This window comes from Crocodylus porosus, unplaced genomic scaffold, assembly GCF_001723895.1.
Source record: "Crocodylus porosus isolate Cpor-Errol unplaced genomic scaffold, CroPor_comp1, whole genome shotgun sequence".
NCBI lineage: Eukaryota > Metazoa > Chordata > Crocodylia > Crocodylidae > Crocodylus > Crocodylus porosus.
The window spans coordinates 76,545,280-76,560,844 of record NW_017728918.1 but is presented as its reverse complement, the minus strand read 5'-3'; the positions used below and the strand labels follow the sequence as shown (position 1 = coordinate 76,560,844).

The 15,565-nt window shown below is 42.1% G+C and overlaps 1 protein-coding gene across 3 annotated transcripts in view; it reads left to right on the top strand.

Moving 5' to 3' along the window:
• The window catches only part of MMS22L (MMS22 like, DNA repair protein), a 149,098-nt gene that overhangs the window by 115,045 nt on the left and 18,488 nt on the right, over window positions 1-15,565 (top strand). For 2 of the 3 annotated variants that reach the window (XM_019537782.1, XM_019537784.1), the window contains exons 16-20: window positions 2,970-3,120; window positions 10,076-10,218; window positions 10,961-11,103; window positions 11,274-11,433; window positions 15,357-15,526. In XM_019537782.1, the coding sequence (XP_019393327.1) occupies window positions 2,970-3,120; window positions 10,076-10,218; window positions 10,961-11,103; window positions 11,274-11,433; window positions 15,357-15,526 (767 nt within the window). The remainder of the gene's footprint in view (window positions 1-2,969; window positions 3,121-10,075; window positions 10,219-10,960; window positions 11,104-11,273; window positions 11,434-15,356; window positions 15,527-15,565) is intronic. The other variant, XM_019537783.1, reaches the window with a different exon arrangement.

Here is a 15,565-nt window from a genome sequence, read left to right as displayed (position 1 = left end):
TGGCCAGCCAGCATGGGACTGGGCGGTGTGACCTGGCTGCAGGGCTGGGGAGCGGGAGCTAGTTATGGAGCCCCTCCCACCGCTTCCTCCCACTGTGGCAGAGCAACCCAGGCTGGCGAGTGGAGGGGGAATGTGACCTGGCTGCAGGGTTGAGGGGGGCAGAGCCAGGGCTAGTTACAAAGCCTGACACACCACTGCCTCCTGCTGCAGCAGCATGACCTGGGCCAGAGCGAGGGTTGCAGGTGGGCTGCAACTCCCTGCCCCCTCCGTTTCCCAGTGGTGGCAGCAGAGCAAACTATCATGGTGGGCAAAGGTGAAGCACCTGTCGCCTGCTCACAGCAGCATTGGGTGCTCAGGGCAGCCTACTGTGGGCCTGGGGCATGGGTAGCAGCAGTGGGAGGCAGTGGCTGCTGCATCCTGATCCAGCCCAGTCCCACAGCCCAAGGGCATAAGCAGCTGTCACCTGTCACCAAGTGCCTGGCACCACTGTGAGCAGTCAGTGAGTGACAGGTGCTTTACCTCTGCCCACCTTGATGATTCGCTCCACCGCCACCTCTGAGAGGAGGGGCAGGCTACCATAGGCAAGTCTCTGCCTGTGCCCCTGGGCTGTGGGGCTGGGCTGCAGTGGGTCCATTGCCTCCCCCTAGTGCTGCCCTAGCCTGCAGCAGTTCACCCTGAGCACCTGACAACACTGCAAGCAGGTGACAGATACAAGACCTCCACCCGCTGCGATAGTTCACTCTGCCGCCATTGCTAGGAGAGGAAAGGGGTGTGGAGCCATGCTACAGCTGCTGCTCACCTGCAAACCACAGTTCCCACATGGGGCTTGAGGCTGGAAGTGGCAGGTGCTGACCCTCACCCCCTGGAGCCGTTCCAGCCCAGGTCATACTGCTGCAGCAGGAGGCAGTGGTGTGTCAGGCTTTGTAACTAGCCCTGGCTCTGCCCCCCTCAACCCTGCAGCCAGGTCACATGCCCCCTCCACTCGCCAGCTGACCTCTCCTCTGAGGGACTTGGCCCAGAGTGCTGTGTTGGTGCCCCCACCACTGCTTTCTGCAATGATGGGATTAACCCCTCCACTCTTTCCCCTCAGGCTACTGGTGTCTGGCGGCTACAGCCCTGGGTGCATGCCCCTGCCTACATGAGCTGAGCCTATCAGTGCCAACACCATCGTCAACCTCCTGCAATGGGGGGATTAAACCTCCACTTCCCCTCAGGCTACCAGGGTCTGCCCTGCACCTGCTCCTGCCACCAGCCAGCGAATGAGCTGGGTAGAGAGGCTGGGGACCACTGACAGGGGCTGCTTCCCCCCTCCCACTCCAGGCAGACCCTGGCTGGGGTCTCTGCAGGTTAGGGTGGAGGGTTAAGCCTCTCCCTAATCATATTCAGGCCTTCCCAGGCCTGGCCGCACCCCTTCCCTCGGCTTAGTTTCCCTCCAGTTGAGGGCTTTCTCTTGCACCCCCTGGCTTCTAGCCTGAGCCACTTCAGGCATGTGTACCTTTCCAGAATCAAAGGTGAATGTCTGTTCACTTGCAAATTGGTTCAAACTATGCAGGTTGGACTAACTTGTGAAGATTGAATCAATTCAAGCTCTGGCTTTTTGAATGTCTGTCTCTAGCCTGGAAGTTGTAGCCCAAGGAAGAGAACACTTCTGCTGAAACACTGCTTCCTCTATGGAAGTGGGTGGGATTGGTCAGAAAGGGACAGCTTGATTCCACCATGCCACCCTCTTCCAGCCTATTGGCCAAAAGTACTAAACAAACAGTGGTGAAAGTAATCTAGTAAGGGATTGACAGAAATTCCTTCCTGGCCTGGGGTAATTGGGGACCACATTTTGACTCTTACTTAGAAGCAGGACAGGGGAAAGCATTGTAAGGTAGGATGAGTACACGCTGCCCGTACTCAGGGCTTGTTGTGAAACCATAAAATCTAACCCTCTGTTAATTAAAATAGCTGCCTTGTTGCTCTTTCTGAAAACAGGCTTGCGCTTCCACTAATCAAAAGCACAGTTTCTGTATGCATATCGCATTATAAGCATACTCTTAATTTAGTAATAAGCTAGCTTTTATTTAACTTGAATTGGGAAAGATCAGAAGCTGGTGGATGCCTTGTTTTTTAAAATCAGAAAATAGAGATCAGTTTTCCAATCCTCATTTTTTGTTGCTGATTTTATTTAGTCTAATAACATATCAGCATTCTAGGTTACGTCTCCTTCCTGAGTAAATGTGTTTGTTATCTGTAGCATAAAGAATGAGAATAACTTTGATGTTGGTGGTGTTGGATGTGTTCTATAGCGGCCCTCCAGTATTGAGAGCAAATGCTTATGTCTCATTAAAAAATTCTGTGGCATATATTTATTATACAGTTTTATAGGTCTGCAGGTGTTGCCTTAGGACTGTGTGAGGTCTACTGTTCTGTGAAGGAGTAGCTTTGTCATTAGCATGGCACTTACACATTTTTCCCCATAAAACAGCAATATATAAAGAAGTATTTTAAGAAAATCAGGCTGGAAATTCCTACAGATTCTCTGTTTTCAAAATTCAGTACCTTTCTGGAGGACTAAGACATTTTAGAAATTCTTAGTGGACACCAAGTGCACTCATTTATCAAAGGCAGAGTGGGAGGTAAGGGGAAATGTCCAATTACCTCACAGAGCACATTTATACAAGATGATGTCTCTTGGCTTTGTAACCAATGTATGGATTTGATTACATCATTCCCCATCCTTCATATCTTGTGTGTCATCCTAAAATTGTAAGCTGCTTGGAAAAGGGGTTACCTCTCCCTATATTTTTGAACAGTGCCTACTATCTTGGTTCCCAATCCTGACTGGAATCTAGAGCAACAGAAATATTAATAATAGCAAATAAGTTTCAATATCTGTTAGTGGAACAGGAATATATTTTAAATGCATGAGAAATCTTTAACACTGTCCCTTTCTTTTCTTTTTTTCTTTCTCTATTTAAAATCAGCTTTTACTTTGTTAGCTTTGGACATGCCCAGCGCTGCTCCATCAGATCTCCAGCCTCAGCCTGTTTTATCAATGATGCAATTGTTTGGATGGGATGACATGGTATGGCACCAGCTGGTATCAAGATATCTAAGTCATCTAATACAAAACAGGTGAACAATTTAAACTCCTTGTTCTTTCAGCTCCTTTCAAGCACACAGTCTCCTCATTCCTGCATCTAACTAATGGAAAACTTTAAACAACAATGCCTCACTTAGTGGCCCAGTTTCTGTGTTAAAGATCATTTGCAGCTCCTTTAAGTTCCAGATTTCTTGAATGTATTATGGTTTGTCCTCCTCATGTATTTTGAAGGTATTTTTATATCTTTGGATAATGAATTGGCAGACATTTTGCAAATATAGCTTTCATGCAGCAAACTACCCTTACTGCCTGTATATGGAAAGCAATATAAGAGTCATGGGACCAAGGAGAGAACAAGCAAGAGAAAGCATGCTTCTGTAGCCCAGTGGTGAGGAAACTCCTTTGGAAGGGAGGCAGGCCTAGGTCCTTGTCCCTGATTTTAGTGCTATTTTTGCATTTTATCCAAAAGCTATTCAGTGCATGCTCAGTTCCAGGAGGAACCCAGTACTCCTTCCCAAGGAAACCTTCTCATCATTGAGCTACAGAGTTAGGCTCCTCCATGCATTTCCTTTTTGCACAGTGGTTCAGCTATCAAGAATGGTGGTGGCTTCCCTCAGCCCAGCCTGGACTTTAACTTGGTGGTTAGAACATTTTCCAGGAAAGTAAGAGATTTGACCTCACCCACCCCCAGACCAGGAAGGACCTAGAACTAGGGTTTTCTACTAAGGGCAAAGGCTCTAACCATTAGGCTATTACAACACTGTTATCTGTATTTCTTGAATGAAAGTTCATGTTATTCATATTCTGAGCCCATCCAATAGAATTTTTAAATACCTGGAGGAAGAAAGACTGATTGTTACCAGCCATCATGGATTTGTCAAGTACAAATTCTTCCAAACCAATTGATATCTTTCTTTGACAAAGTATCAGGTTGGATGACTGAAAGGAGTGTAGTGGACATTTAACAGTTGGTATAGCCTACATAATATTCTTATAAGTATACTGTAGAAACATGGACTAGATAAAATTACTATCAAGTGGACACAAAATTGGCTCAATAACTGCAAGCAAAGGGTAATTATAAATGGATCGATATCAGTATGGCAGGCGATTTCAAGTGGGGTTCCACAGGGGTTTGACTTGTGTCCGGTGCTGTTTAACATGTTTGTTAATCATTTGGATGCTGGAATCGATAGCTTCCTGATCAAGTTTTTAGAGGACATAAAACTGGAAAGAACTGGAAACACTCTGCAGGATAGGAGTAGAGTACAATAGGACCTTGGTAGATTGGGAGGCTGGGCTAGGGACAATAAAAATAAGTTTAGTGCAGACATACAAGATGCTACATGTAGGGAAGAATAAATAAGCGCACACTACAGAATGGGATATAACTGGCTGAACAGTAGCCATGCTGAAGAGGATCGGAGGGGGGGTTGGTAGATTGCAGACTCAACATGATTAATCAGCAATATTATGCAGCTGGGTTTTTTTAAAAAAAAGAAGATATACTTTTGGGTTGGATCTGCATGAATATTGGGTGCCAGGCAAGGGAGTTGATAGTACCACTCTATTAAGGGCTGCTTTATACTCATCTTGAATATTTTAAGTATGTAGAAAAACAGAGGTGAGTGACAAGAACGATAAACGGATCGGCATGCAAGCCATGTGAGAAAAGGGTTGAGATTGCTAGGGAGGAGAAAAGGAGTTTAAGTAGGGATATGGAAGTAGTTTTCAAATATTTGAAAGGATATTATAAAGACAAGGGTGAGCAACTGTTTTCCTTGCCACTGAGGGCTGGACACAAAGCAATAGTTTTAAATTGCACCACAGCAGATTTAGACTAGATTGGACGAAAAACTTGCTTACTATTAGAATGGTAAGGCAGTGGAATAGACTGCCTAGGGAAAGCTGTAGAATCTTCTTCACTGGAGGTGTTCAGGAACATGACAGATGAGCAGCTGATAAGGATAACAAATCCTGTATTTGTATAGCGGGTTGGACCAAATGACCTTTGAGGTCCCTTCCAACACTGTGATTCTTTAGGCTCCTGGAGACAGGAACACTAAGTCAGTGAATCCCAAGATGGTGGGGTTAAGGTGCCTAGCTGTTCAGCTCAGACAAGATTGTGCCATTTCTGGGCATGCATGTTAGCTTAACTTTGGGGGCCTAATTAATTTTTTCAGAAAAGTTAGGCACCTAATATCAGGGGTTGGCAACTTTTCTGGCTCCTGGAATGACCCACCCTGGGTTGGGGGTGGGCTGAAAGGTACACATGAGGACCCTGTTGCCACCACCACTTGTGGCACAAGAAAAGTGCCTGCAATTGGCACTTTTCCCTATGGTGGCAAGGGAAATGTGCCCGCGGAAGGTGTCCCTGCCACCAAAGCCCCATGTTCATGGGCTGGATCCAATCCTTGATCTAGGTGAGGAGCCCTAAGCACACTAAGACAGATTATTTGTGAATTGCCCTTTTAGATGTAGATGTCTAAATTGCATTTAGCTCCCATTTTTAGGTGCCTTAATTTCTTTGAGTCTCTGTCTCTCTGTGCCCAATCACACTATGTAAAAGGAGGTAATAGTAATTCCCTCTGTTACCTAGAGTTTGTGATGTTCTTAGACTATGGTAATAGGTGTGAAAAATGCCTAAGACAGGACTTGCCTTGTAAGAATGGTATATTATAAACAATTTAATTTAATATGCATTAAAATGTATTTTATGTAATTGTCCATATACGTGTTCATGTGCTTCAGGCAGTTTTATAGCATGTTACCAAAATATCTAACTGCCAGCATTTTTAGGCTTCATGGTTATTGTGTTTCAGTAATTTTCACATCAAATGTGCTCAGTTTAAAAGTAAAAAGATTATTTTTTTTCTGTCAGTCAGGCAAACTCAACTTAGTCTCTGAAATTGAAGCGAGGTTCTTTCTATTTGCTGCCTTATCGCCAATAATAAATATTCAGCAACACAAATTACACCCTCAGGACCACCCAAACAACCTATTATTTATTTATTTCTGTTACAGTAGCCCCAGCTACTGTATCCATACTCCAGTGTATTTGGTCCTGTACAGACTATTCAGCAGAATACTTTACACACTTGCCTGGTTTTAAGTACATAAGTAATCCCATTTATTTAATTGGGCCTACTAACAATGCATAAAGTTAAGCACGACTGTAAGCCTTTGCAGGATTAGAGCCTTAGTCTTTTGACCAAAGGTTCACATTCAATTTCAAGACACATTTTAAGTTGCTCTCCCAATGGTGGATGGATATAGAGGAAGGGAAGACAAGATAAAGTAATGATGATTTATCAAAGTGATTAATGAACAGCTTTGTGGCTTGATTTTTTTTTTTAAATGTCCATATGAATAAAACTAGTATTACATTTGTATATACTTTGCCTTTTGTATTTTATTATTATTACTTTATACAGAGGTAAAAGTCAGTGCAAAATAAAGGTTTTTTATAAATGTTTACTAAAAAAATTGATAGAAAAATATTGACTTTAGGTTAAGCACAGGATTCTGGTTTTACAAGTGCACAAGCCTGCAGAGTAAATTGTTGTCTTCTTTCAAATAAATTCATTGACACCTGGTAAAAACTGGCCCTGTAGGGACTCCATCAGAACCTGGTTGTCCTGCAGACGTTAAGTATGGTGACCACATGTGCCAGATTTTGGAGGCTGGTCCCAGCTGGCTGGTGAAAATTAAAAGGAGCATCCTAGGTTTGGGGTGGGAAGTGGCACGGCAAGAGCTGTGAACTAGGAAGCCCTAACAGACAACAAAATTGCCCTAAAATAGGTTATCTTGATTAGCGGAATGACCATTACAAAAGGGAGATAATTGTTAACACCTCTGAAGTAAAGAACAGTGGGTCATTAGCAGGCCATTGACTCCCATAGCTGCCTGAATAACAATACCAGAGGTGCACCATACCTCCCTGCTTCTGCCTGAAGCAGAAGGGGTGGGGGTAGGTAGGGTAGTGTCTTGGATTTCACGTCCCATAATATGGTCACCTTAGTTAAAAGCAGTGACACAGGAATGTGCTTTTTGAACAGAGAAGCAACATGTTGGTGCTTGACATGTTGGGCCATGATCAATAGATGCTTAACTCAGTTCAGGTAGGACTCAGACATGCAAGTCCTAAGGATGGATTCAAACTGACCCTATGCCAGTGCTCTAAAAATGGATTGGGTGCCTAAAGCCACTAAAATTCTACCATTGGGACTGCAAGGATCTCTAGGTAGCAACAATTAGGTGTGCAAACCTTCAAAAAAGTGGCCTGGACCATACGTTTTGCTTTCCCTTGAGCTCTGAATTGATTCAGATTGGCTCCTTGAGGTGCCCAAGCTTTACTTAATGCCTGAGGGAGTGCCATGCTGTCAATCAGACAGACCACACAAAATACACCTGGCATGGTGTTTAGTAGTGGTACTCACCCTCTGCCCCATCAATACATTTACACAGAATGTAGGAGAACTGGGTTCTAGACCTTCCCTACACTAATGAGATTTAACCCCAGATTGTGATCATCTAGGGTATATATGGTGCCCTACCTACTAGGGTATCAAGTAGACTAGGTGAGAGCTCTTCGCTCCATCCCCAACATGCACATGCACCTTTTGAAACAGGTTCACTGGGCAGAAAAGAGTGCAAAAATCATGGAGCCAGGATGAGAACAAGTTAAAGAGAAGCATGAGCGTAGACCAGTGATCATGGCATTTCCCTAGGAAGAGGGAGGACTAGGTGCCTGTTTCCCAGTACTTTAGGCTTTTTACATTTGACAAGCATTGATTAAAGATCAGAAATAAGCTTGACAGTGGAAACCAGAACCCAAGACTCCCCTCTGCAGAGGAGGGGCCTAGCTACCATACTACAGATTCAGACTCCATTTGCTTGTTTTCTTTCTCCCCATGTTCAGATTCAGACTCCATTTGCTTGTTTTCTTTCTCCCCATGTTTTCTTTCTCTTACATTTGCAAGAGGCCACTTTTGTCCAGTGGCCCAGCTTTAACAGAAGGGCTGGAGAGTGCATTTGATCAGGAAGTGGGAGATCTGGGTTCAAAATCCCTCAGAGATGGGGAGGAGGATAGAAGCCATAAATCATCCCTTATCTTGGGCAAATGCTTAAACCAGTAGCCAATTGGATATGGGTTGGTGCTGCTCTCATAAGTGTTACTAGATGTGTAGAATCACAAAAGAGGAATGTATAATGGAAAGCTTGAAACGTTACTGCTTCCATTCAATTGGCCCCCTCCTAAGCACTGAGCTTTGTGAATTGACCTTTGGTGGTACATTACTAATTCCCGTTCTCTATATAAAGCACCTAGACGCACAAACTTGAACCATGCTTAGGCATTTCTGAAGTCTCTTTCTTGGCTGGATGGAAATGCTTGATGTCTAACAACTGGGTCATTTTAATCTCCCTCTGGAAGCAGGAGTGTAGAAGTTAGCCATTGCCCTACCCAAATCAAGTGTGTACTGAAATCGTTTGAATCTTGCCTGTGGAGAAAAGGGACATTGGGAAGGTGATGCACAGGACAGTATCTTTTTCACTGTATTTGGCCCTAACTAATGACATTGATTCTTTAGGGGGAAGTCGGCCACACCTACCTTCTATTACACATATTTAAGGGGATGCTGAATCGCCAGATACTCTGTCTGATATAACATATATAAAATACTTGCACTTTGTAGTTCTGTGTTGTGCTATGTGTTGCATAGTGTTGTGTTATAAACTGCATCCATATGTGTTTGCCTAATGTAAATGGTATGAATATATGTATTTTTATTTTCAAAATAAATTACACCAAATATTTAATATTATGAAATTATGCCAGTTCCATAACATTTAAAACATATTTTCCGTGTTGACACATCGTTTATTCTGACGGAATATTTTCAAGCAACACTAGAAGTCTTGTGGGAGTTGACTGCTGGGAATATCTGGGAATTATGCTGCCTTGGGATGGCCTAATTAAGTGTAATGAGTTAAATAGCACTGGATTTTCTTTTCCTTTTTTTTAAATGCATTTTTGTATGCAAGTGATGCTTCTCTGGCTGTGGTATAATTTCTGGCTGCAGTTTACTCTAATAGAAATGAGAGTGGAATCTGGCCCTGCATAGTATTGTAGATCATAGAATCATAAAATAAACTCTTTAGGGTTGGAAGGGACCTAAAGAGTTGTCTAGTGCAACCCCCAGCTCAAGATAGGATTTTTCCTGACTAAACCATCTCAGTCAAGTGTCTGTCTAAGTCTGCTTGTTTTTAAAAACATCCAGGGATGGAGCTGTTTCAGCATAGCTTTCTGCTAATCATTTCATAATCACTTGCATGATTTCTAGATTGCTGTAGTGGGTTTTACTCATTGAGCATGACCTCTTTTTGATTGGCCATAGCCTGATTTACAAAAGCAAATGACCTCCTCATCTGAGTTTAACAGCAGAGGTTGGCTGTGTACCCTGTGGGCTTGAATGTAGCATACAGCTACACATGCTATCCTTAAATCAGTTGCCCTGGCTACCAGAAGCAGTCCAGAGGAAGCAGGCAGATGCAGAGCTCCAAGATGCTCTAGCTAGACTCTTTAAGGTAGCCAAGCTAACTCATTTAAAGCTAGGTTGGGTATTTCTACCATATGTTGCATTCTGCAGCAAGGAGGTATCCTTAGATTTCCCTTGGCTGCACTAGAAATTTCTAAAGTGTGTGGGTTTTCTGTGTCTCAGTCAGTAGGTTGCATATATATAAAAATATTCCCAGTTTGGTCCTTCATCTGTATTATATTTATAATTATTTACTTAAAATTCTGCTAGAAATACTTTCTAAGTCTAAACTAAATTGAATCTTTTTGACTTTTTTTTAGGCAGACAAGGTTCTTTAGGTACATATGATATCTTTTATTAAATCAACTAAATAGTTGCAGAATTGTTCTTTCAAGCTTTCAGGTTCAAATCATCTTTTTACATGTTTGCATCTCTTCTTCTTATGCAGTTCATTGTCTGAGGCTTTTTCTGGTGTGAGTCATACACCTTATGAAGCTTTGATAGTGCGTTCTTGGTTTCGATGCATTTTACAAATGTTCATTGATCAACCAAGTGGTGCCTTGGCCAGGACAGATGGTGAACAAACAGTTGGTAAGCATTCACATTCCCCAATGTTTGCAATAATGATTCTATATGGCAAAAATGGTGCATTTTTTTCAGCTAATTGAAAAATGTATTTTTGTTTGTATTCTTTTTCTATTACCTAATTACAAAATGTTTTTCTTTATGTTGCTTGTGCTATTTCTTGATGCTTTGACTTCCCTGTATGTGACAAATGTATCATAAAGATAAAAGAGCTTGTTTCCTTGGAAGCAAAGAACAGAAACTTACTGCCAAGGACAAGCTATGTTTCCCCCCCCGTGAAGAAACTGCTACGAACAAATAAAAATCTGAAGTAAATAGCCAAAAATCACGCTGTGAACTCCCTAAAAATCCAATTATGAATCCTTCTTTCCTCTAGATAGGGTGTTTTGCTTTTCTTTGCTACTTCACTGCTGATATGTGCTCGTTTCTTATATAGAAGACTGCACTTCTAATTTTATGTAAGATACATCTTTTAACGCTATTCTTCATACACATTTTCACATTCCTGGGAAAGGTCATCAGTAAAATGAAGGGTTTGGGTTACCTCTAGTATGTTTTATTTTTATCCAGTTGTGGGTATACTTAGTAAATACCCTTTGTCTCGTAAGAAAATTTCAGTTGTGGAATCCTTATTCGCAGAGACTTTTGAGTCATACTTCATGATTTTGTGAATAGATCCACTGAACAGTGGACAAAGCTTAATATCAAAGTATGTTACATTCTCAGCTGTTTTCTTTATCATAATCAGGGAAAGTTTATATGGAGCAGCTGACTGAAATGACAAGGTTGGTTTTTAAACTCTCTGAAGTAGAAAATGTCTTCTCAAAGGCTCATATTGATGAATCAGTCTTCAGGCAAGACCCTAAGAATGCACTTGTCCAATTCATTAAGGTACTGTACTTCTTGCACACAACTCCTATAGACCCACTACAGATTAAAAAGATTTTCTTCTTGGCTATGGTTTTAAAGAGTCATTTTGCCAAAACTTCACAGATAAACGAAGGGAAACAACAAAGTCTGATCTAATTCACTGTCTTTCTTTCCGACACCTCTTTTTTCAGGCTGTTGGTAAAACTTATGGTAGCCTTCAGACTCTACCTGAGAAATCTGCCATGGTAACAAAGGCTCTAGAGTACTTAGGTGATGTAATAACATATGTAAAGCCTTATTTAAAGAAAAAAGGACCTGCTGAAGGGCTGCAACTCATTTACTGGATCATGGGTAATTATCTTGTTATGGTTAATTTTCTCACGTCTTAATTCAGGAGCACAGGAAACAGGGAAGAGTTATACAGAATGTTCTCACCCTCTTGGTTCAACTTTTTTGTGTTGTTTTTTTAATGTAATCTGTGTTATTGTTATTGTTTTAGAAAGAGATAATTATCAGAAAGGTACTAAAAAGAAATTTCTAATATGCTGCTACTGACATTCCTGGCCTTTTGTTTTGATGCCCTTTAAAACCTAATGATATTTTCTCTCAACAAAAAAGTTATTCTGATTTTTTTTTTTTTTCAGTCATGATGCAAATGCAGCAAAGTTGAGCATGAGATTTTAATACCTTTGCCTGGGAGGTATTTAGTTAAACCAAACAAGAGAAAATAGTGGTTAACAGGGCTTGTTTTCTTTTTAGTCTGCAGGCATCTTTGGTAATGATATGGTAATAGGCAAGTCTGGTTTGCAAATTAAGCAAAAATAGGCATTTTAGGGGGTTGTTTCTCATAATTCCATAGGCGCAGTTTTTTAAAGGTTACATTCTAGTACCCCAGGGGTGGGCAGTTATTTGGGTCCATGGGCCACATAGGGAGTTTTGGTGAGCTGTCGTGAGCCAGGTCCGCACCCACCACCCCTGCCCCTCCCCTCACCCAACAGCTCACCAGAACTTTCTAAGCGGCCCATCGCATCTGGGATTGCAGGGCAGTGACAGCGCAGGGCCTGTTTCTCACACTCCCCTACCCACAGAATTGCCACCCATTGCAGGGGCTTGCAGACAGTGGATTATGGCTTTGTTCTGCACTTGGCCAGGATGGAGCGATGGGTGGGCAGGGAGCGGTATCTGAGAATGGGATGGGCAGCTGGGGCCAGAGCTGGAATCATGGGGGGCCCCAGCCCTGTGCTGTCACTGCCTTGTGATCCCAGTCCTGGCCCTGCCCTCTCTTCCACCCCGCTGTTGCTCACTGCCTGCCCACAGCCCCATCCCATGTGACCAGCCACATGCCCTGCCCATGTGGATCTTGCCCCCAGCTGTGGGTGCGGGGTGGACTTGCTGGGGTGCCTAAGAAGTGGGGCCAGGTCCAGCAGCAACATCCAGAAGTGAGTCTGGTTGTCACGCCATCCCAGCCCTGCTGCATGTCTGGGAGTGGCAGGACTGGCCACGTGCGCCGTGGCCTGGGCTGCCTCTTGAGCTTGGGCTGGACCAAGGGACCCACCACTGGCCGGACAAAATCTCTTGGCAGGCTGGATCTAGTCCATGGGCTGTATTTTGCCCACCACTGTAGTACCCTCATATAGAACAGTCTTTCATTCCTCTAAAACCACTGGGACTATTGGAAGAGTGAAGGGCTGTTTATTATGGGAAAGTGAGTTAGAGTCTGACCTTATACCTTAACTTAGTGATAGACCAAGAAGGTTATGTGTGCACGTGTCTTAGTAATGGAGAATTCAGTGAAGATCCCAAAATTTAAACAATAGGCTTTAATTAGAATGAAATAAGCAAAACTAAAAATTGGCCATTGCATCTGAATTCACAGAGCTAGTGATTTTTAAAACCATTTCTCTTCTGACTGCCAGTTTGCTGCATGCTTATATCTATTAGCCAAATAACCTGTGTTAGGTACCCAAATGCCAACACTTTTTTTAAAGCTAGCAAAGTAACTATGAAGACAATTTTTTCCTTTCTTTTTGTCCCATAGGAAATGGTAATTTATCAGAATCTGGAATTGTACCACTGGTATAAGAAATTGTCCTTTCTATTTATTAAAAAGTAGAAAAATGTGAGTTTTGCTTTTGTTCTGGCAGTTAAACTAATCGCAGTTATTTCTTTACCTGCTGTGAGCTTGTAAAACTGCACTCGCACAGTAAGGTGCTTAACAGAGAAGTCTGAAAGCCTCTCATGGGTGGGCTTTGTATACATGTCTGACTGTAGTACCCTTATGCCACCAGATAAATAATGTCAGTGACAATGGATAGAACATTGTGGATTGGAATGAGCATCCTCCTTCCAGGTGTTTTTATATGGCAGGTAAAAGAAGATGGGGAGCTAGATAGCATTATTAAAATATTGCTAAGCAATCATTTTGTATCTTTTTGATTGATCATTGTGTTTTCTTTCAATTTATAAGATTAATGTTGTTGTTCATTGTCTTTACAGACAGTAACGGGTTGATTTTTAGACTTTAATAACCTTTTTAGGAGCCTGTCTTTAATCTCTTTCACTAGTCGATCTTAAACATATTTCCTTGGATACTCCTGGACTTCTTGACCTAGCAAACCTTTTCAGTTGGATATAAATTCAAATTGGGCTTAGTTCATAAGAACTACTTTTGTATGGCAAATACCTTGTTTAATTAGACTGATTATATTATTTGTGCTTTGTTTAATAATAAAATTCCTTTAGCATACAATGAGATTCTCAAAAAATATTGGAGCTTTCTTATAAAAAGAATGTTTCTGGAAGTCAGGGTATTTGTAAGTTTACACCTTCTACAAGAGATGCAAGCACGTGTCCCAGCAAAGAGGTGTGGGAGCAGTGTGGGCCCGAGGGAATTCCTGACACCCCATCCCTTGACACCAGGATCTGCACTGATATGTGCTTCTGTATCACATGCAAATTGGTGTGGGATCCAGTACAAGTCAGTGTGGAGGCATGGCACTGCATGGGTCCTGACATGGAATTACAGGGTACCAGGGATCCAGAGCAGGTCCTGGTAGGGAGACACAGGGCAGCGATGGGTGCGGGGAATCCTTCAGTTAGAGGAAACAGTGCCTATTATTCCATATTGGCAATGAGTCATTTCGCTTAATGAAGCAGATCATCTGTGGCAGGATGTGTCCTGCCACAGTTCATCCACTTAATTTGGTAACATATGTTTTTACCATCAGATAAACTTTTGAATGCAGAGAGTTTTTCATCAGGTTTGAGGAAAGAAACAGTCCACAAAAACAAGGTGGAGAGCTGTGAAAGTTCAAATGCAAAGTAGTTTTCATGACCTGAACCTGATTTGAATCTATATCCAACTGAAAAGCTTTGCTAGGTCAAGAAGTCCAGGAGTATCCAAGGAAATTTCACAGCCCTCCACATTGGTTTTAAACAGTTGGTCGAATAAAAGATTATCACCTAGATAATCCTTGCCTCTTGCATAAATCCTGGACCATCACAGCTACAGATCATTTCAACACTACCTCACCATTTCCCCTCTGATGTGCAACTCACTAGGAGAGATTAGAAAAATAATGTCACAGGAATCTGGCAATCAGAACACAAAGGTATTGAAAATGGATGAGAAGTGCTCAAAGATTCTCAAATTGCACACCATGGAGCATGAGAGGTCTGGTTATGTGGACCTGAATTCTGCTTCTTGTTTTCAGTTGGTAAATTTCAATTTGAAAATGAGTTAAAATATATTTAGTACTTTCCTAATATTGCTTTTTCAGGGTAAGCAATTGCTTTTATAGCCACAGGGCTGTCAGGCAACTGTGAATGGAAGGTGAAAACAAATTCTGTTTATGTGATTCACGTAGAAAAAATTTGCGCGCCTGTGTTGTATCGTGGCAGAGGTGAATATTGTGTGAGGACAAACATGCCAATTACATGGTTAAATGTTCCACAAGTCAACTGCTTTTACTTCTGGGGTGTGATACAGTGGCTCCTACTTACAGTTGAGCCATACTTTGTGTACTTCACTATAATTGAAATTACAGTTTGTACATTTTTAATGCATTTGGACAATTAGGGACCTTAATTTTGCAGTACTGTAAATGTATATTCAGATTCTCTATTCAGGTTCTATTGTACATGAAAGTGGACAACCAGGTTGCTATGGTTACCTTTGGGTAAAATAACTTAGATATTGCTTATTTATGTGTGTGCATGTGTCTTTTCTAGTTTTAATTTATTTGGTTGGGTTTTTTTTGCTTCTTGCCCAATAGGATGCCTTGTAAAGTCCTGGGCACTGATGCTCGCTACTTCTAAAGCACAACCACTCCTGTTCCGCATCATAGACTGCCTGCTATTGCCACATGCTGTTTTTCAGCAAGACAAAGGGCTTCCTACAGTTATGCTGTCTGCCATTCAGGAGAGTCTTCCTCTTTATCTTAAGGTAAATATCTGAACTCTATTATCAGCAGACAAACTTCTG